Source organism: Stegastes partitus, unplaced genomic scaffold (assembly GCF_000690725.1).
Source record: "Stegastes partitus isolate 25-593 unplaced genomic scaffold, Stegastes_partitus-1.0.2 Scaffold1119, whole genome shotgun sequence".
NCBI classification, from domain to species: Eukaryota; Metazoa; Chordata; class Actinopteri; family Pomacentridae; genus Stegastes; species Stegastes partitus.
The window spans coordinates 1-22,469 of NW_007578850.1; the positions used below are offsets into that span (position 1 = coordinate 1).

At 41.6% G+C, this 22,469-nt stretch overlaps 2 protein-coding genes across 4 annotated transcripts in view; one reads left to right on the forward strand and one right to left on the reverse strand.

Annotated features, from left to right (window-relative positions):
• Positions 1 to 2,557: 2,557 nt before the first annotated feature.
• On the reverse strand, positions 2,558 to 10,844 carry ccnk (cyclin K). Of its 2 annotated transcripts, none has more exons than XM_008296307.1 (11): positions 10,709 to 10,844; positions 9,207 to 9,439; positions 8,746 to 8,827; positions 8,521 to 8,652; positions 7,906 to 8,011; positions 7,751 to 7,808; positions 7,077 to 7,246; positions 6,761 to 6,969; positions 5,931 to 5,961; positions 5,586 to 5,657; positions 2,558 to 5,103 (listed from the first exon to the last, which is right to left on the reverse strand). In XM_008296307.1, exons 1-11 carry the CDS (start codon positions 10,715 to 10,717, stop codon positions 4,574 to 4,576), a joined length of 1,632 nt encoding a protein of 543 aa, XP_008294529.1. In that variant the 5' UTR covers positions 10,718 to 10,844; the 3' UTR covers positions 2,558 to 4,573. The 2 variants fall into 2 exon arrangements, with proteins under 2 accessions (XP_008294529.1, XP_008294528.1); XM_008296306.1 differs by having other exon boundaries at positions 9,207 to 9,442.
• A 5,732-nt stretch (positions 10,845 to 16,576) lies between these two features.
• Positions 16,577 to 22,469, forward strand: part of bcl11bb (BCL11 transcription factor B b) — a 28,499-nt gene continuing 22,606 nt past the window's right edge. For both annotated transcript variants that reach the window (XM_008296304.1, XM_008296305.1), the window contains exon 1: positions 16,577 to 17,278. In XM_008296304.1, coding sequence (XP_008294526.1) covers positions 17,215 to 17,278 — 64 coding nt within the window. In that variant the 5' untranslated portion in view covers positions 16,577 to 17,214. The remainder of the gene's footprint in view (positions 17,279 to 22,469) is intronic.

The following is a 22,469-nucleotide window of genomic DNA, read 5'->3' on the forward strand; positions in this document are numbered from 1 at the left end:
TATGTGTAGGGCTACAGTCCCAATGTGGAGGTCATGAGTTCAAATCCCGCTCACGACCCTTTCCCAAATGTTCTTTTCCCTACTTTCCTTTCTCTCTCTCACGAACACGATCCAATAAAGGCACAAAGGCCAAAGAACTAACTTCGCACCCTTTTGGGTGCTCGGACCCTAATTAATGAAAATTATGACATTGCTTTTTAATTGTGGTTCACAGGAATATTTTTTAAAAACAAACAAACAAGCAAACAAGCACGATGGGACCCGTAAACAACCCTGTGAGCCAATCACTGCAGTCAAGTGTTTTCTGCAACTCTCAATCAGACTTCTGCACCTGTTGACAGGTATTCTGATTTTGGCCCACTGCTCATCAGCAAAGTGCTCTAATTTGTCTGGGACAGTTTTGGTGTTGTTTTTTAAAATTATTCTTTTCACCCACAGTTCAAAAGCAATATCACTAAATTATAATTTATCAAATTTTTATTTATCATTACCTTTTCCAGTTTCTAGTTATTTGAGTGATCATTGTGAATTTTTCCTTTTCTTTAATGGAAGGGTTTGAATACATTTGAGGACGACTGTAAATAAAAATAAAGAAGTGTCAGCACCTAAATGTCAAAGTAGGAACTTCTGATTGATATATTATTATAGATGGTTACCTAAATGGATCAGACAAGTCATAAAATCACCAGAAAATAGACATTAGAAGTCAGATAAAAGTACAAGTTGGTGCAAAAACATTAAAAACAACAAATACAAAGGAAAAAATAAAACCCATGTAAAGTCAAAAAAGGCTCTCCAGTAAGAGTATGTTTTAAAAAAGAGCCCTAAAAGAGGTCACACACTCTGCTGATCTGATTTCCTCGAGCGGATCATTCCAGAGCCTCGAGGCCTCGACTGTCCCCTTTAGTTTCCAGCCTGTCGTGGAAATTACACCAGCTCCCAAATATGTCGGCGGGGGGAAAAAGCCGGGGTCCCAACCTTGAATAAGAAAACAAACACACTGCCGGGTCAGTTTTATATCCTGTACAAAATGGAAAATAAGCCGACATTATGAGGAAGAGAGAGAAGAATAACGGCTTATTTATAACCTGACAGTGAAGGTAAACTGTTTTGCCGATGGTTCGTTCTAAATGAGTTTAACCTTTATCATGTGGTTTTTCATACCAGACAGAACAGATTCCTGAAGATGAGACGAAGGCATCTCCTAAGAAGGATTCTGTGGCTTTGGTTTTATAAGTTGGAGCCTCCTCAGGCTGGAACTTGACGCCTGACAGGACCTGAGATCTCTATTTCTGACTCTGGTTGTACAACATCTCATGTTGCTAGAAACAGCAGCCAGCTCCGAAAATGACCAAACACATGAGCAACTGGTCAGGTTTAGGAGATTAACAGATGATTGGCATGTAAATAAATGATAACTTAAGAGCTTAACGTTGATTTTACTAACACAAGCCGATGCACACGAAGAGATCAGAGACACAGCTGGACGTTTAGGAGTGATCAGGACTGTCTTAAAATCTATCGCAAAACGCACGTGAGCTGATGTAAAGGGGCTAACACAGGAGGGATGTGATTAATAGTGAGGCTTCAGTGTGTCGGCAGCATGTTGGTGTTGAAGCTGCTCCAGGTTTGAAGTAATTTCTACAGTTTTATACATCCAGGGACAGCAGATAAATCTGATTAATGGGAGAGAAAAGAAGGACAAATAAAGTCCTGGTACACAAATCTGCTTTCAGTTTTTCCTCTTTGATTTTTGGTGAGATGCTGAACATTTATTGACATGAAACCATGTGGCATGTTTGGAGGGTAAAATCAATATTTGGTGGAGCTTTTAATAACTTTTGCACATCTGAAATGTGCACCCAGACGACACGCTGCTTCTCACAACGAGCCAAAAAGGCTGGAAATCAATCTTAAACAATGTGTTGTACATTAAAAGCTTGTGTGGAAAACTTTTATTTTAAGAGAAACTACTGCTGTCAGGGGCTGCAAGGTGGCGCAGTTGCCTCGCAGCAAGAAGGTCGCCGGTTGGATCTTTCTGTGTGGAGTTTGCATGTTCTCCCTGTGCAGCGTGGGTTCTCCAGCTTCCTCCCACAGTCCAAAAACATGTTGAGGTTAATTGGTAATTCTAAATTGTCCGTAGGTGTGAATGTGAGTGTGCTTGGTTGTCTGTCTCTAAGTGTAGCCCTGTGATAGACTGGTGACCTGTCCAGGGTTAGACTCCAGCCCCCCACGACCCTCGTGAGGATTAAGCGGTGCATAGATAAAAGTAGTGGATTAAAAATTTACATTTTTTTCCTCTAAATCGTAGTGGAATAGAAGCATAAAGCAGAGTACAATGGAAATACTCAAGTGAAGTACATGTACCTCATATTTGAACTTAAATAAAAGTACTTAGTTACCTTCCACCACTGACATCTGAAATATCTTACAAACAAGGAACATTCACTAACATCCACTTTCATATAATTCTGTCTAATCACTTCTAATTCATCGTCTATTTTTAAACATAACGAATCCAGCTGCAACTTAATCATCTGAAAACACGCGAGTCAGCTGAAACTAGGAAAAGCAGGTCTTTAATGTCATAAGAACCATTCACACACTAAACCAAAGCTGCGTGCAGGATACAGAACAGAGAAGCCCGACTAAGGCACATATAGATAGAAGCTCTCAAAAACATCTGTCTAAATGAAAACATCTGACATGTACATATATATGTGTATATGTATACCTCAGACTGTCCAGTGTTAGACGCGGTTGATTCGACGACAGGGTTTCTGCTCTGTACTTCATTTAATACTGTCTGCAGTGCAGATTCACTAAAAAAAATCTAGGAGAAAATAAGAACACTGTGATAAAATGAAATGAAATGACAGCATCTAATGGCAGCAGACACATCTCACATTTTACCTCCGAGTAAAATGTAACGACAGAAAGATTTGTTATGCGTTAACTAGAGCTGCAACTAACAGACATCTTCATAGTCAGTGGTTTCCTTGATTAATCGATTAGTTTGGTCAGAAAATAATTTAAAAAATGTCCATCTGATGACCTCCTAAACGTCTTGTTTTGTCCACAACCCAAAGATTTTCAGCTTATTGTCATAATAGAGGAAAGAAAACACAAAATATTCCAGTTTAGGAAGCGGACATCAGAGTTTTTTCTTCTTAAAAACATACTCAAATTAGTTGTCGATAAATTTAATAGACGACTCATCGGTTAATCGTTGCAGCTCGTGTTAAACTGTATGTTCTCCAACGCTTTGTATGTACAGCATGTTTGTTTTCAAGTCTTTCAGTGTGACAGTCCTTTTTAGATTTAACTGCTGCAAACCCAACTATCTCAACATTGTTTATTACACTCTTGTTTTTCTTAGCAAAACAAGTGGGAATGCTGTGAAAAATGGAGAAAAAAAAATGACCAGACATTCAGGAAATCCAGAACAGATGATAAGGCTAATAGACTACAGACAGTCGTGTAAGTCTCAACCTGTGAACTACTCCAAAGAAAAGTGAAAAATGGATCCTTTCATCCACCCGCAATTAGTGACAGAGCATGTGTGACAAAAGAAGAAAAAAAAACATATACAAATCAGAGTGCCAATATTTCTTGGTACATTCCCAGAACAAAAACAATGACTGGACAGTGTTTGTTATAAGATCCTGGAATTAGGCACCCTGAAGCTGGGCTCACACTGGAGGAGGTTTCAATCCGAATCACAAGCACAGAAGGAGAAACTACACATATTCTTGTCTCTAAACTCAGACACGTATCAAACTAGATTTAAAAATAATGGTGCATCACACATCACAGGTTATCTTGCTAGAAGGAGAGAGAAGTCACGGAGCAGCGCACCGCCTCACGAAGAAACAGATGCAAACAAAATGGAGCAACAACTTGCTGAAAAGTCAATAAAACTCTGCAGGGAGGAAAGAAACAAAAGCAGAAAGATAAACAAATGCGGAAGAGAAAAAAAGAAGTGACTATCAGCCTTATTATCTGGAGCTAATGTTGGTCTCAAAGGCTAGAATGGTGCCAGGGTGATAACTGTAACTATCCAGATTTTAACTCATAAATATCAGCATGTTTGATATTAACAGGACGGCCTCGATGGGAGCGAGTGGTTCACAAGGTGCAAGTGTGGATCTGTGAACTCCTCACATTGCTAGGATTCAAACAAAGATCACAGACCAGATTTCTCCTCCGATTGTCCGGAAGGCTGAAACAGGGGTTAGTCATCTCAAAACTCCTGCAGTGTGAGCCCAGCTTAACGACCATCCTGTACAAATTTAAGCCCCCATTTCAAAAATATTTCAAGATTCGCACTGGGAACTTTCCCCACCACCTCTGGTTCTCATAACAATACTGTCCAGACCTCACTTTTCCTTTCAAGTCTATTTGCTAACAGGTCTTCGTTCACAACCTCAGCGTCTGTTCATCAGAAGTTGTGCTAAAGAAGCTCCCGTTTCCTTGGTTAGTACCAGAATAATAAGTCTCTGGTTGTCTTCCGAGAGCTTCTCATCCCCAATTGTGGCTCTGCACAGCTGCCCCAGTTAATAGGCTCACACTCTCATCTCATCCACCCACCGCGGTTCAGAGGCATGCCAGGTGGAGGGGGCAGGGGCACTTGTGACTGTCCTGGGGGCACCGGAGGTGGAGGAGGGTAACCAGTAGGCGGGAGGCCTATCCCTGGTGGGGGTACGTGGCCTGGCGGCATGCGTGGAGGCGGCGGAGGAGGGTAGCTGTTGTACCCCGGCGGCGGATAGGTTGGCGGCAAGTTGGGTGGCGGGTAGGTGGAGGGAGGAGGCGGTGGGCCAGGAGGTGGTGCTGCAGGTGGCGGATAGACGTGCGGGTGATACGGCGGTATTGGGGGCGCGTAGCTGGGCGGCATGGGGGCGTAGGAGGGACCCTCTGTCTTCATCATGGACTGCAGGCTCTGGTAGCCTTCTCCGGACATGTAGGAGCTGGTGGTGGACATGATGTAGTTGGAGGGCGGAGGCGGAGGAGGGCGGTGGGGCAGGGGAGGGGGCTGGTGTGGAGGTGGAGCGTGCGGCGGCGGAGGAGCCGTCTCGCTCACTGGTTCTGCTTCTGTGGGAGGAGCTGGAGAGACAGGACACAAGAGAGAGGACTTGTGAAAAACACGGCTGTAATTACGGCTACTCTTTTCCACCGTGATCGCAAATAATAACCTCTCCATTCCCAGACAGTGAGCACACAGCTGGGCCAAGACTACCAGGCTTCAGCCACATAGGCGGTCTCATTATCAGGCTCAAGCACTAATCAGATTGGTCTGGGAGAGGTTAGCAGTATGCGTGTGTTGGGAAACATAATGTCCAGACGAGCTGCGGTTATGTAAGCAGACTGAGAGCGACTAACGACTTCGGGTTGCTTTCTAAGCTCGAGTCGCCGGCAGGGGGTCCTGGCTTCTCATTACGGGGCTATTTGGTGGCACACGCAAACAAACAGCAGGGGGGTGAGGACGCCAGCATGACGCTATGTTCAAACCAAACCCTAAATCTTTTTAAGTTCCTCACAAATTGGACGGGACAGAGACGGGAGATGACATAAGCGGTCGTGCTTACCTGGGGGAGGCTGCGATGTCGGCAGCGGAGGCATGGGGCTCTCCAGTCGAGGAATCTTTGATCCGACTTGTTCTGTGAATTAAACAGACCAGTCAGTAAGATGAAAAACATTTTTAAAAATCTGTGATTTATTAAATTTATTTAGTTATTTTTCCTCTATGATTATATATTTAAAGATCCCAAAACCTGCCAGGAAAATACTCGAGGCCACTTGTAATCTTGTCAAGACTTTATTTTAACTGATGTCATGTTAATATGTGAACTGGAGGCATTTCAGTGGATATATTAACCTTCATTATGATTTCAAATACTTTAAAATCCAAACAAATATGTTGAACATTTTACCTGGAGCCTTTGGTTCATCTTTTGGGGATGTCTGAAAAAAAGAGATGCAAATATCACTTTGAGGCAGGTTATGGTAAATGTAGTGTATGAATAAAATTAAACATATACACAAGCTGTGTAATCGTTCATCGTCATTTATCATTAAATAAACAGAGACGTTTCGACAGATGGACGTCAAATGACCTTCTGCTGCATTTGTATGTGATTCGAGTGAACTCTTTATTTCAACCTGGTGTATTCCTCAGTAATTTGGTCATTGTGGTGCTATGAGTCATGCTAATCCTGCTTCTTTGGCTCTGTTGCTGGGGATTTGGGGAAAGAAGCAATTGAAAACAAACAAACAAAAAAAAACAAATGGCATTTAGCATAGCAATTAGCATTTGCTCCCTGCAGCTTCCCAAAGAAATCAGACTTTTTTTCTTAATTATTTTAAAATGACGACATTTTAAATTCCTGTTGTTTTCAGCTGGAAGAAAAGACCAACGCTGGCTGTTCTGTATCGTTCAGGCTTTTGTAAAGTAAGTAGCAGTTAATACAGTTAGTAAAATGGCCATTCTAGGGAACTAACTTCTGTTTATTTTTTTTTCAGATTCACAAATGCTCAAAATGATTCACTTCAGAATGCTGCTGGAAGCGCATGCTAGTTGCCACCCATGCTAAATGTTGTTTTGTGTCACTCCTTGTTTCCTAATCTCTCCCAAAGCCAACGAGTACAAAGTCAGCACAGCACTTGGAACCCTAATAGCCACATTAACGGGAAATACACAAGACTGAAATAAACTTTAATTAACCTTTAAGCAAGCAACAATGCAAATCAACAGTATGCTTACATGTGAGCGTTTGAGCTGGCGTGCAGGGCTGCCACCCTGAGGGGAAGTCTTCTTTGGTGGCGGGGGAGGCGGGTTGGCGGCTGGGGGCGCCCCCTGTGGAGCTGGAGGAGCAGGGGTCGGGAGAGCGGGCGTCCGCTCCTTCTCCTGCATCTGTTGAGGGATAGGCTTGTTCCCCTGGGAGTAAAGGTCCAGAATCTGGTGGCAAATGTCTGGAAGACCAAGAAATGCTTTGGGTGAGACAAATCTTTAAAAAAAAAAAAAAACAATAAACAAGTATTAAAAAAGGTATAAAGTGTCGTGTCTTTACGACGAGCACCTTCAAGTAGCTCCACTGGAACATCCTGGACAAATTGCTCCCACCAGCGGCGTGACGACTGCTTGGCGGTCCACTCCTGGATGTCAAACTTACACAGGCGGCCTGCCAGGTACATGACGGCCACAGCGATGATCTCTGGCTCCCACTGCAGAGACAGCATGGTGCACAGGCTGCCAGAGACACAGACAATGTGGTTAAACTCTTCTTTTAGTTTCGTCAGTTGGGAGGAAACTGCTTCACAAATGAAGATCTGGACCCTCTAAAAGATGTTGACTATTTTCCAACCCATTATGTGCCCCATTATCTTCCTTGTTTTGTGGCATATGCCTTTTTTTGTTTCCACACAATAGAAAGGCAGACAGGAAATGTGGGGAGAGAGAGAGAGAGAACATGATTACAAAGGGCTGTGGTTGGATTTGAATCAGGGACGTTGCTGTATTGTGGTGTACATCTTGAACCACTAGACTATTGTGACATCCCCATATGATTCACTCGTTACACAGAACATTTCCCAGACAGTACCGTTTTAGTAAAACTTATATTTGTCCATGCATGTTTGCCAGACAATTTGTTGGGCAATAGAGTTGAAAATACTCCATACAAGACATGTTGCATTACGTTAAGTCATCTATGATAACAACAGTGAGATTGGAAGCCTCATGCCGGCTGCTCACCTGTCATTGACAAAGGTCCATGCCATCTGTAGCACCTTGCACACTTTGTTCTTGTCCCCTAAAACAATAAAAGAATAACATCAGCATTTTACTGGCTCTTAATATAAGAATTTAGCAGATTCTGTGCATTTCATGCCATACCTATTCAACCTCACCTTTGAGTTGTTTGACGTAGCGCAGCAGGAACATGTAGGGATGCTCCACCTGCAGGTCAAATTTGATCGTTTGGAGCAGGATTCTCTCCAACACCATCACCTCTTCCTGTAGAAACAAGTAGGATATGCATCAAATTTACATATTTAGACATTTAATCTATGAAAATAAGAAAGCTGTTGTATTGGAGTAATTCAGTCACACATATTCAAACCTGCAACTGATTCTGAAGAAGAATAACGACACCTAAGACTTGCTGTTATTGATTTTATCTTAATCAACGCTCGTCAGTTATTCACACTCCATCACAAAGAGGACTTCATGACCCTTTGCACCCACTACATCATTAGTCTGAAGTATGCAGTTCATCAGGAAGCAAAATCCTTTAACACAAGGTCATCGTAACAAGCAACGAGGCTGCAGCATATTTTCTCCATGTTGTCTTTTCCAAAGCTACATAACATCACATAATATTCGTTTCTTTTCTTTGCTCAGTGACCACAATGAATTCCATAAATTAGATAATTAGCAAGACCAAACCCTTTAACTTGCATCACCCCTTTCGTTGTCATGCTGAAATGTTTAAAGACATAGAGGGAAAACTAAAGAAACTGCACCTTCGGATCATCTCCAAACTGGGCAAACTGCACATCATTCAGTAAGCTCCGAGCTGTTTTGATGATGTCTTTGCACTTCTTTGGGGTTTCCTCTACTTTCCCAGCCAGGAAAAGGCAGCAAGCACCAGTCACCTGATGAAACACGAATCACAACATTAATCAGACACATTGAATCCACTTCAATGCAGGAGAGAAGCTGAGGATGGATGGATCAACTAAACTTACATATCTGGGAAACTGCTTGAAGGAGTGAAACATGTAGAAGCGGTGGAAATATATGATGCCAGTTGCCAGGGTGTCATAGTGTCTGAGTGATGACAGTTAAGGATGCATAGGAACCACTTAGACGTCTTTAAAAACCAGTAGCTACACAAAATAAATACTTCAACTGTATTGCCATGATAATTGTCTAGAATCACTTATTGTTGCAGCCTGTAAAATGCTCACATCCATGTCTTTACAACACAATGTTAACATAACTGTAAAAATCTATGAGAGAGCAAAGACAAGCCAATGCTTAGCAAGACACAGCATTTCAAGTCTGTAGTTTCTTCATAGTTTGTCTTCTGTTGGTCATTTACTGTCCTTCATCAGAGGAAAAACTGAAGCTAGTGGCACTGATTTATCGTCTATCCCTTTGCCAGTTTTATAATTAATCAATCAATCAATCAATCAATCAAGGATACAGGCCAAGTCTGGTCCCCACGTCGAATATGAAGCGGGCTCCCTCTCTCCGATATCGGGCCTCTGTGCCAGGGTCCAGGCCCTCAGACTGAGAGGGGGTGTGGGCTAAATCCTTCTTGTCCCAGTACCAGCATGGCTTGATGTGATCCAGAATTGATTGGCCAGTCATTGATAGATTCTCCTTGGATTCCTTCATTGATTGAGGGGAGGCGGTGGATGGACCCGCTGCACTGGACTGCTAAGACACAAGGTAGAGAGATTAACATGAGATGGTTGTTGTTCTTACTCACCAGCATCTAGTAAGGGCTGGGCCCAAACAGCCGACTATTCGTTCGCTGTGCTGGAATCGGGATATCACTTTTGGATTCGAGTCATGTAACATACTTGGCCAGACCGTAGTTTTCACTTTTTTTTTTCTTCAAAACTTTTTTGCAGCACTTTTACATTCATGCAGCCCCATGTCATCATACCCCCCACTCTGTGCTTCACTGTAATTACGATTCAGTCACTGTGGTAGACGGGACCAGGTTCACACTGAACATGCTGGACCCCATCTGACATGAACAATCTCTTGTGTTTCCACAGATTTTTCACTTTTGTTGCATTGAGTTTCTTCTTTGGTGTTTACATTATCAATACAGTCTGTCTGAAGTGTTTGTTTTTGATTGTCAATCAGACACAACCCTCTACATATCAGTACAGAAATAATTCAATTATCAGAAAGTGATACCATTTTGAATCATGTGACATTTAAGTGATAGTACAGAGGCGTGCATTCACTTCTGCTGTGTACAGTAACATGAGCTATTACTAAAGCTTTACTTGACTTTTACCTAAGACTTACGCCACACCCAGTACACACATACAAACACATAATATGGTAGCTTACACTCCACATTCTGTGAAATACTGAAGGGGGAAGGGTCACGTTGTTAAACCAGCGTTTTCTCATCAATTTCTGTAGAGGCTACGTAGCTAACTGTGTACAGTTTGAAAATCCAACAGATCTACAAAGCCAAAAACTGAACAAGATTCCGCCAGAGACGTAATGTTTGCCATGTAACCTCCTATCCTATTAATTTATTGATAAATGTGGGCTTCCAGTATGAGTATAGCATTAGCACGACAACATAGGAAATTATTGTGAATCAGACAAAGAAGGTTTGGGAGTTAGCATAACGAAGCAGCTAGCGGCTAGCTAACACCTGGTAACTTAAAGTTAGCTTCGTAAGACTGAATAAGCAGGTATACGTGGAGATTAGGTAAATATGTAATATGCGGGAGATAAGCGCAGGAGGTCGCTTAAAAACGCCGAAAGGCTAAAACTCTTAAAATGAAGGCAGTGAACGCTGTCATTTCAGCAGGTGAGTCTTGAGCAGCCTCGGGGAGCTAACGTCGGCTAGCAAACTTGCTCCACTCGAGGTCTGAGCAGCGCCGAGGATGGAAGATCTAAAAGTAAGTACATTTAATCGCCCTGCCGCTTGTAGTGAGACACGACTCTTACCTTTAACATGTAGGCGTCGGAGTAAGTCACCTAAAACAGACCGGCGAACGAATAATCCGCAGTTATTCACAGTAAATTGGCTAACAAGTGATCAACAACAGTCCCCATTGTAACAAGGGCACCGCCATTTTCCAGCACGTCAGAGGCAGTCGGGTTACGTCATTACGCAGAACGTCAGGCGGTAAGACAGGAAGTGCATTTTACATGAAATATAACCTGATAACTGACATTTTTACACATTTATAGACAGAAATGTCTCTTGTACCTTTTGTGAACGTAATACAAAAATATTTTTTTCACCTAAATATGCTCAATATGATCATTCATAGGTAATTTTTGTTGTGTTTTTTATGTTTAAATGTGCAGTGTCCCAACCTTAACTGTGAGATTAGTTAGGCACATTTGCATTATATATAACATTTTAGGTTTTTAACCTCAACATGTAGCTTAGTCAGGTTAATCTGTATTACATATAATACTGTAGGCATTAATGTTTAGTCAGAGACACGTGCATAATTTATAGGGTCCTAACTGTAATATTTAGATAACTCAGGTAATTTAGCTTAATAATTTATTACTATAGGGGCTTAACCTACATATATAAACTTGTTAGTTAAATTTATAATGCTAATCATAGTTCCGTACCAGAAAGCATTTTGGCTCAACAGCTGTTGTTTTAAATGCTCTTTATAAATTACAGTGACTCGACTTGTTCTTTTAGTGTGAAACAACTCAACAGGGCAGATGTGAATCTTCACTGTTTTGAAGCTGCTTATCAGTCTACTCTTTTAAACTTAATGATACTATCTGTTACTATGACAACCCCAGTGGCACTCTTGAATATCTGATTCATTTCATTCTTCTATGTGCCTTTTTTTTTTCTATCCGCAAACCAAAATTTGCTAAATCGCCCCCTAAGTTTTCAGCTTTTCTCCTACAACTTCTTTAATGAAATCCCTCAATTCAACAAACAACAACAAAGCAATACACTTCTGGAAAGTTATACCCTAAATCACCTGACTGAATATGTTTTGGATGTAGACCTGTTTTGTCCCATATGTTGCTCTGTTACTTGAATAGAATAAAACTTTATTGATCCCTTTGGTGGAAACCTCAGGGAAATTGTTGTAATACTGCTTTATTAGAAGGAAAAAAAAAAGTTAAATCTATTTGTTTAATGCCTAAAATAGGATTCTTGCAGCTGGTAAAAACCCCTTATATGTTTGTAAGAGTTTATGTTGTCATGATGATGATTAAAAATGTGTTGTTTCTGATAATATCCACTAGAGGGAGACAAAGAATTACTGGTGGACTTTGGCAGCCAGGACTGGATTTTTGACACATGCAGTCTGTGATTTGACCAGATGACTCACTGGAAAAGCATCCTGCTGAACAAGGTTGTGCAAATAATAAGGACACAAACAAACACAAACAACATCTGCATTTGCAATATGTTGAATATCAGACTGTGAGTTTCTACTGCAGATCTGGAATGCCCCCAAGTGCTTTTTTTTGCCCCTAAGTAAGGAAGTAGGACTCTAACTGCTACTCCCACATCAAAAGGAAGCAAAGCTGGACAAAGACACAAAGAAAGAAGAGTTTTATGATCGAAAAAGGTTCGTCACATGTCATCAAGGTGCAACATTCTTTGAATAATTATACAGAATATACATTAGTAGAAGCCAGTTTTCTTTTTGTGTTTTCACAAACTGGCTTGCAGGACTGTGGCAAATGAGGGAGCTACACCATTTACAACAGTCAGACAGTCATTCATTAAGCAAACCGAGGACAGTTAAAACTCGTGGAGCGTGAGGGTCGGCAGAATGAGGAGTGCAGGACGCGCTCAGGAGTGGAGGTTAGTGTGTTGTAAGATGCAAAAAGGCAAAGTTAAAGGAAAGAACAAAATAGAAAGTAAAGCTGCATGACTGCATAGCTGCATGACTGCCCAGGTAGGTGAGTTATTTAAGTGTCAGCCACCACTTCATTAGCTGGGAATTGTGCATCCAGGTGTTCTCACTTGGCACAAATGAACCCTGCCCCACCCACCAGGCACCTGAAATATAGGAAGACATAAGAAGTAAAGACAGAAAAGGGCAGAGGTCGGCACAATGCTTACAGATAAACGACTTCATGTTTGTTCTATTTGAATTAAAGAGATCAGACTTTCTAATAATTTCTGATCCTGAATGTGCTGAAGTAGATGAAACAGAGAGTAAAGCAATACCACTTTTTAAATTGATTATTTTTTAAATATAGTCTTTAAAGATCACCGGGTCAAACTTGACTCGTAGCTGGTTTACTTTACTCATCGGTAGAAAACACTGGAATGCTGTTCAAATGCAAGAACATGACTGGTTTTGACTCAGTTTTAGCATTTTATTTTAGTTTTTACTGCTTTTGGATTATACTCAACTAATTAAAACACACACAACAAGCTTTGATTTTAAAACAATATGCATATGACATTCAAAACTGCGAAGGATACACGTATTGCTATCAGGCTTTAACTCACAATTGTTTTGGGCTTTTACTGGAGAACAAATTGTTTTCTATCCATGGTAAAGGTTACTGAGTGTCACATCGGTGCTATCTTGACCCAAAATGGGTAAAATTTTGACCCAGTGTTTCAGTGTATAACAAAGAGGACTCACCGGTGACACGTCCCAACTATTTTTTTTTGCAAATTAATTAAACTTTAATACAAGTAAAAGAAGAATAATTTGACGTTTTCGCACTCATCCGGTCAAAATTATCGCAATCCGTTATGAACGTGCAGAAGATCTACAGAGGAACCTTCGCAGAACAAGGCGGCAATAATCATTAAATATGAATTGAGGATTTAATGTTGAATACGATTATCAGTTGTAGTAGAAAACTCATTTTTTCTTTAACTTTTGTCGTCAAAATGACCAAAAAAAAAGCAGGAGAATCGCCCCCCCGTCTGTGTTCGCTCTGACTGTGACAGCATAAGAGCAGACTACGAGTAACATCTCGTGCCCTCTTCTTTCCCCTTCTGAGAAAAGCCAGCATTGAATCATTTACTCCGTCCAAATTAAAATTTGGAATCTGCATGCATTATATATTCACCCCTGCTCGGACAAATCCTCTTAACTGTGGGAGAAATTGTCAGGATGTGTCCTGTAGAAAAGTAAGAGCCTTGTCTGGTTGTATTGCCCGTAGCAAGGGAGCATCTCAATCTGTCACTCAAATCCACACGCACACACACTCACAGCGACCACAGTAAATCAGCTTATGAATAATATATACTTATACTTTCTTTATTAATATTAAACATTGCATAATGAAGCGGCGACTATAAGCAAATCCCAGAGCAATATTCATATTACCATGAGCTCTCCTGGAGTGGACCTCTCATTGTTTATGTCAGTCCTGTCACATTGTGGTTAAACACATCAGAGTGGCTGCTTTTAAAAGGTTTAACCTCGACAACACGAAATCCTCTTATTGTTCTTTAAAAAACTGTAAAAACTGAATTATGTGCAAAAGCGTGTCGGTCTATTTTTATACTTGTATTAATGTCGTTTTTTTGTATTCTTTGGAGAGTAAACAGATGGGAGGGAGATGAAAAATGGAAGATAAAACGGATGTAACGAAGGATGTGACCCAGAATCAAAGCCGCTCGTACGTTTGTCCACTCATGTGCGAGAGTTTTTCCTCTTTAACATTGTCTCCGGGCTCATTTTTTCATGTTTTAGCATAAATTATAAGTGTTCGGAATCTCCTTAAACGTGGAAAAACCAGGAAAAAAAGAGGTTGAATGTCATCGTAATGCTTCCTGTTAGTTGGACAAAACTTTTCATTTCCTCGTCTCCTGCGCAGATACTGCCCTGCGGTGTGTTCGCGTAGCTCCCGTTCACTGATGGCACTTAACCACGAGAGATGCATGTCTCCTCAGAGGCAACACTTTGGACTTAAAACCTTTCCTGTGTCCACAAGCATGGGGTATTTGTGGTAAGTTGGCCCTGTGCAACCCAGCTTAAACTGCCTTTGCCCGCAGCCCTGCAGATACAAGCTATAATGGAGACATTGATGTATTATTGAGAAACCCATGGGTGAGGATCAAGGAGCTGCTTGCAGGCAGCAGGGATGGCAAGAGAGAGAGAGTGTGTGAACTCAGGATAATGTTTTTTCCTTCAGCATTCAATATGTCCACGAATGCTGCTGCCGCCGCCGCTGCTGCTGCTCTCTTGGCCCGGCGCGAAGAAGAAGACATTTCATGTAATATCACATACCGAATTTATGCGCTCCAGTCAAAGCAATATGCTCGACAACATGCTTGGCCTATCTGTGAAAGATAGCTGTTGTGCTGTAGTGTTTCCATGTGGCGTCTGCTGAGGTTATGTCTACTTGAGCCAGAGCTGAGATGACATTTCATTTATATAAATAATTACTGTCCTGAAAGTCCCCTAGGCCTGCCCTGAAGCAATCAAACTTCTAATGCTCTTAAAATTGCCCACCATGTTTTATTAATGGCAGGCTGTAAAATGTATTGCTATAGCTGCACACTTCTCTGCTGATCCGCCAGGAAATAGTGTCAACTTTAAACGGCCGTATGAGGCTTTTATTTTTACTCAACAATGTATTTCAACCAAATTACGGCGCTGCACAAGTTTGAATTGTATGTGGAGGTAAAAACGAGAAAGGGACTTGAGTGCGTTCTAGCCGCACTGCACAAAGCACTCATCTGTGCATACACCAATCTAAATGAATACAGTGAAGTATGTGCAGAATGATTGCCCATTAGTGCCATTAATTGCCTCTGAGTGAACCTGATCTGCTCTTCAAGGACTCTCTTAGACTCTGAATTGTGTAAATGGAAAATTAAGGAGGCTTCATTCTAAAAAATAAGAATAAAAGTAAAGTAATGCTGTGTTAAGGTATCACACCCACCGAACGGGTTTGTAATGTCTCCTGACTGTGCCAACAGAGGGTACTGTTGCCTCACAACATGTTTAAATTATTCCAACAACAAAGCTGCAGCATGCTGTTTGTCCCCCCTCTGGTTCAATGTGTGGAAATATGTGAGCTTTACATTCATACTGATCATGTGCAGGAGAATTATTTGACCATTTCTGCAGCCGTACAATATATTAATCGTCTAAATTATTGGTGACCTTTGAATCAGATTTGACCTGTATGTGATCTTGGTGTTCAATTTGTTTTTAAAAAATGACTTGGGGAATTTCTGCTGGCTTTGTGTGAAAGGAAAGAAAAGTGTGGAAGAAGGAAAATGATCAGACTGCTTTGGAAAACATCCTGGTTTTTGGAACCACAAAAAGTGAGAAGGTGAGTGTTGGGTTTTTAACTTGACACTGCTTCCAAAGCCAGACGGTGTGACCTTATCTTTCAAGTAAGCAGCCACCGATGAGTGATAATTTCTTCCCTTCTGCTTTGGAGCTCATCGCTGAGCTCCGGGGAGCCGCCGCTTGTTGCCCCCAGTGTCCGTGTGTCGCCCGCCGCCTTCACATGTCTGTGGTGTCTGACGCGCCACGGACGCACTTGAACTTGAATCCCTTCCCACTCCACGGAGGCAAACCCCAACCACACACACACACACACAGGCTGCATATAGCCCGCACACACACACACACACACACACATGCACACACACACAATTGGTCCAAACAGAGCATCTTTCATCGTGTGAGTCAACAAGGAGTAGCCTCGACACTGAAGGAAACTGGGAAACATTGGACCTCAGCTTGTTGGAAGAAAAAAAGAGGAGGAGGTGTCTTGTCTGCCCGCCTGCTCTCTCTCTCTCTCTCTCTCTCTCTCTCTCTCTCCCAATCAACGAGGCTACTGCCACCAGAGCCAAGAGTTGCCGTTCCGCGCACCGATGCCAAAACGCGCAGGAGGAGTCAGTGCCAAAGGGTCATTTTAGCGCACCACTGCTGAAATGGAAGGACTGTAGGGAATCCTAAAGTAAACAGCTGCCATTTGACCCCCCAGATGATATAATTATATCATTAAAAAAATAAGAAAAGGGGGAAAAAAGGAGCTAAAGAGGAGACAAACATCCATCACCGGTTGGAGTGCTCCGTACTTCATCTGTCACCGCGGTCGCTGCAGAGGTGGGCAGTCCAGGATTTTTTTTTTTTATCTGCAAAAGCTCTTTGCAAAAATAATAATATTACTTACCTGAGCACATATCAGCTCCTCGGTCGCTTGTAGACAAACTGCTTCCTGAAAAAAAATCAAAAAACTACACTTTGGCTTCCTTAACCCAGGTGTTGCTTCCTCCGAAGACGCTGCAGGACATTGTGGACAAACTGGTCTTCCATCCTTATTGCGCGCCCGTCCGACTGTTCACCTTTCCAAACGCGCACCAAAAAGTTGCAGCTGTACAGACTGTGAATAGAAGAGGGATTAGAAAAAAAGGAGGGGAGGAAAAGTTGGTCACCTGCGATCCAGAGAGGACCGACACCACGGTCCAAGCCGACTCCAAGTGCCGTTCACCGGGCGATGCCAGAGTAAATGCCGGGGCAATGTCCCGCCGCAAGCAGGTGAACCCGCAGCACTTATCGTTGACGCACAGGGAGACAGTACAAGGTGAGTTTAATTCTTTTCACACCTTCCAACTAATCCCTTTCTTATGTGATTTAGCCGTTATTATTAATTCTGATTTTCAGAACAAAATTAAACCAGTTTTGGGGATGAGATAGAGTCTGTTACTGCTCATATGTTGTTTTTGGAGTTTGAAAATGCGCAAAAGAAGACAGACAATTACCAGCAATAACTGATTTGTGAGAATAAATTGACCATGTGATAAGACTTGTGCACAAACAAGGAAAACACTGTGGTTCGTTGTGAACATTCTCACAGACTCAATCTGAGTAATTGCAGGTTAATAAGGGTTGTTTTTACGCCTCTGAAATTTATCCACACGGCAGAGTTAATATTCCAAATGCGCCTTTTACAGCTTCACAGGACTTTACTGCGAGAGATGATAACTACAATGGGGGTGTCTGGCAGGAGTGTGTGTGTGTGTGTGTGTGTGTGTGTGTGTATGTATGTATGTGTGTGTGTGTGTATTTGCAAGCATGCATGCACGTGCGTCGAGTGTGTAATCTAACATTTCATCACAACACAATTTTGCATCTTTTTTTCTCGTGCAGCACATTGCAACATGTGGCCATGTGTACACCACATTTACGTTTTGCACATGCTTCTAAATGTAGTTGTCAATTAGGAGATTTTACACAAGGCAATTTCTATTTAATTTTAATTGAACAACCTGTTCATCCCTCGTGCTTGCTTTCACTTTCTGTCTCACACACTCGCATTCACACACAAAGTCTCTAAATTATTTTCTTCTTGACACATAAAAGGCCTGTTTACGTTTTAGGAACTAAAATCTAACAGTGCATGAAAATAAGTTTGCAGCCTTTCATAAAACAAGACTACGTCACACACGCAAAGTTTAATTTTAAAACCGAAGCTCACAACTTGTTTGAAGCTTTTCAGAGCTGCGACCAAAAAAAAAAAAAAGAATTGTGATTAAATAACGCAGATGAAATCTGTGGCAGGAATTTTTTTTTGGGAGGGGGGGCATATGATTAAAAAGTCACATAATCCAATTTCAAATCAATTATATCAATCTAACCTTCATCTCCCAGCGCTCTGCTGTGCCTAAATCCAATTTCATAGAGGCCTAATCTGGGTAATTCATTGCAGAAGTTCATGATGTAATCTTTGGTCAATCTGTTTTGTGTTGAAAACGGTTTAGGTGCATTCCGTCCCAGCCGACACATTCAGCATTTAGACTAATCATTTATCCCAGTCATTTTGTCTCCCTTTCTCTCCCTCTCTCATCTCTCTCTGACTTTTCCCCCCTTTGAGTTTCAGCCGAAATAATTACGGCAATTTCGAACCAAAGGAGCAATCTGAAATCCAAATGTTGGCTCCTTTTTTATTTTTTTTCTATATTTTAAATTAAACCAATGTGTAACATCTTCATCAGTTCTGAAGGATCCCGTTTTAATATCGATCTGACAGTTTCTTCTCTCTGTCAGTTAATTAAGGTGGAGACGAGTTGACCTCTTTACCATAAATTCTCGACTGAATCAACATTTCTAACATAACTACAGTTTCACCTCAGGCATGTGTGTGTGTGTGTGTGTGTGTGTGTGTGTTTGTCATATTTCATGCAGGTAAATGTTAAATAATTACAACGTTTTGCACTTATCCATTTGTTTCTGAGTGAACAAATTTGGACTAACTGTTAAATATTTGCTCCAGCTCCTTGCAGTCATGGGTCACTTTGTTTGACATCTTTTGCATAATGGTTTTTGCACGAACCCTCACAGCACCTGCTGTGAGTTTTTTTTTCTTTCTTAAAAGTGAACCTGTGGTGCTGAATGTAGATAAGACTGATAATTAGCTGTCACAGATTAGCTTTAAATTTCTTAATTTCTTTGCTGCGTTCAAATGTCCCCAGGATTGGTGTGTTCTTGCCTGAAGCTTTTAATGACTGCTTTTAGAGCTCGTTTTAATCATCTCCTGACCTGTCTTCAGAGACTTGCAAGTGTCATGCAACAACTTAATATCTGTGAATGCTGACGAATGTTTGATGTTCGGCTCGCTCATGCAGAAGTCGGTGTTGTGCTGGAACAAGTACAGTAGGATGCTGAAAAAGCTGGGCGAATCTGGAGGGCCTGAATCTGGTCCTACCTGTTCTTTCACATGATACGCTCTCTGCTGCTCGTTGAGCTGTGGCCTCAAGCAGTGACAATGACCTGAGAGGCACAAGTGCAAGTTTAAGGAAGGACTGGACTTGCAGGTATTTTTTTTTTTGTTTAAGGTCAAATGCAGTTCCAAAACTGGACTTTAAACAGGCGAGTACAAAAGCATTATTATTCATTAGGAATCGTTTTTCCTCTGCAAGAACAATGTGAGTCTGTGTTCGACTGTGTGCACAGATGCACTTCTATTTGCATAAAGCACCTAAGCTGTGTTTACCATACGTACAGGACACCTTCATAGTGATAGCCCATCTGTGGCTGTGATGGATGGAAGGCTTGAAATGTGCCTATCACTCAGCGTCTTGCAGGCTGCATGCTTGCTGTGGGCTGATTCTTTGGGTGGGTCTGGAGAGGACAGGATCACACCTCAGGCTGGAGGAGCTGAAGAGCGCTGGGGGGGGAAACCAAACTGTAATTTGATTGAGTCAACATATAAGACGAGCTTTTCATATGTGCAGCGAGAAGGTGCTGAAATTAAGTAAAACTGATTTTTTTTAAAAAGAAGAAGAAGAAGAAACTCGTGTTTGTTTTTAATATCGCTGTGATATTTTTAATCCGTCAATAGGTCGGCTTCGTTCGTGCATTTCAGTATCAGCTGTCAAAACAAGTCACAAGGTATTTCTTTACATAAGTAATAATGTGAAGTTCCTGCAGGGTGCCAACATACATCAAGCACATGTCAGATCAGGGGTTATTCAGTGTAACTGAACACAGCCCTGTGCCCTGCAGCCACAGGCCTATAGGTCGCGTATTGCTGCAACATGAAGTTCACAAAACCTGAATATCAGCATATTTCTGGACAGGCTTTTAGCGAAACACCGTGTACTGGAAATCTACTTGCCAGGCCAGACGGTTCGAGGGACATGCAGGTGACTGTAGATGCAATGAATGCACTCAGTCCACCAGATGTGCCAACAAAAAAACCACACACACACAAACACAAACACACAGACTGCAGAAATCACACTCAGAAAACATGCACAGCTTTAACACGTTCACACTCCGCATACGAACTTGCTGTATCTTCATTTGACCTTCAGTTTGGAGTTCATTATTTATTTTAATAAGACTCTTATGGGGAAAGGCATCTTTTTTTTATTCTCGATGATTCAGCTTGTTGTCACATCCACAACAAGGAGAGACCTGTCACACAAACATCTTTATGAATTACTCACAAATTAACGTGAAAACAACTGCTGCTCAGCATCACAGGTCGCCCTTATTCAGACTGCTGGTGGATTTCCAATCTAATATCAGCATTATTGCAGATAATTCTCCTCTGGATCCAGTCATGGAAACGCCTCGAGATAACTGTTTACTCTCACAATTGGCATGCTACTTGTGAAACAGTTAATGTTTTCTTCTTTATTCACACCATATGGCTGTCAAATGATGGGGAGAAACCCACCGTACGCACTGTAACACCACAGTAAATATTCACACACATTGTGGTAACCGGATGATAATCTCACAGGAGATGACTGGTGAGCGATTTATGATTGACTGTGAGGCATTGCAGTTTGTTCTCGGATTTTCTTTCAATATTTCAATATTATTGAACTCATTTAATCAGTTTTGCAACACTATAAAGCTTCTTTTTTTATTATTATATCGCTAAAATTGTTTGGCAAATTTGATTTATATCGCCGAATGTCATGCCTCATAGGTTGCAAGTCATTTACAGCGATTTGGTGACAAGTCACAGTCAGCTGCAGAGCCGTATTTTGCTCACTTTCAGCCTGATAATCTAAGATTTATGATAAGGAATGAGACTGTTACAGATTAAATGGTGATAAGATAATGAAACACACAGGCCTGGCCTTACACAACGCACACTGTTGCAGCTCTCCTTGGCAATCGCTGCTGAGAAAAAGGGATAGGCTAAGCGAGGCCGCTTGTTGTTTGAATTTTTGATTGCAACCATCTGCAACGTTGCTGGTGTCATTTATTTTCAATGACAGCGTGAATCTTACCCGACTTTCCCTGTGGGGTTTACACATAGGATCGTCAGCGTGTGTTGTGTGTGTGTGCGTGTCTATGTGTGTGTGTGTTCTTCGCTCAGTAAATGGAAAAGGGGGGGAAAACAAAGAAAAGGAAGACAGGTCTGAACCCATACAGTATGGCTGACTGTCATATGAGTGCCCATGGCCTTACTCTGCCTTTAACAGCAGAACACAGTGTACAGCTGGTATTAAAATGTTGTGTAAGGTCAGGACTTTAGCGTCAACGGAAAATAGTTTCGAGGTTTCTGTTTGTCGCTCGCTTCGGGAGCATTTCAGCAAATTCAAAATTAAATTAAAACAAATATCCGGTAGAACAATTACCTTTCCTGATTGAGACGTGAGAAGAGCAGAAGTTGTTAAGCCATGGTGTGAATTTTTGTTTGACTCACCTTCACTTCACGCTCAGTGAAACAACAAAAGAATCGTTATTTTTAGCAGCATATGAGGAGAATAATTAGGGTCATTAATGTCAGAGGACGTGACAGCAGGCCGGAGTGCTCATATATGTACTTTGGCATGTTTTACCCACCTAACTTGTTTTACCTGGCCACTAATGTGAAAAACACAGATGAGGACATCACATGTAGTACAACACATACCAATCTTGACAGTATAATTACAGCGTAACCGTAACCAAACTGCAGGGGGAACAATTTTAACATTTGCAATTAAAAAAAAAGAGAAAAAAAAATCTGCTGCAAATGTAACTATTCCATCTCTGTGACAACGTTATTTCTTTATTAAGTGCTTTCTGGCCGGGGCGTTTGAATATTTTTTCGACCTTTTTACATAAATGGAAATTTTTTCGGTGAAAGAGGCCCATTGTCTTCAGCTGTGTCTCCCATCTGGTACATATTGTGCAGTGGCAGTGTGCAGCAGCAGCAGCAGCAGCAGCAGCAGCAGCAGCAGCAGAGACTGACTGACTCTCTCCTCATCAAACTGATAGGGGGTGCTCTAAGGCTGCCTGACTTAACTCACACTTGATAAGACAGAGTA

Bases quoted from the DNA above. Each gene is read 5' to 3' on its own strand.
- ccnk (XM_008296306.1), bottom strand. The intron at 7,809-7,905 runs GTGAGGTTGAAT...TTATTGTTTTAG, and splicing joins CTACGTCAAACAACTCAAAG to GGGACAAGAACAAAGTGTGC. The intron at 5,658-5,930 runs GTAAAATGTTCA...TTTAATTCACAG, and splicing joins AGATGAACCAAAGGCTCCAG to AACAAGTCGGATCAAAGATT.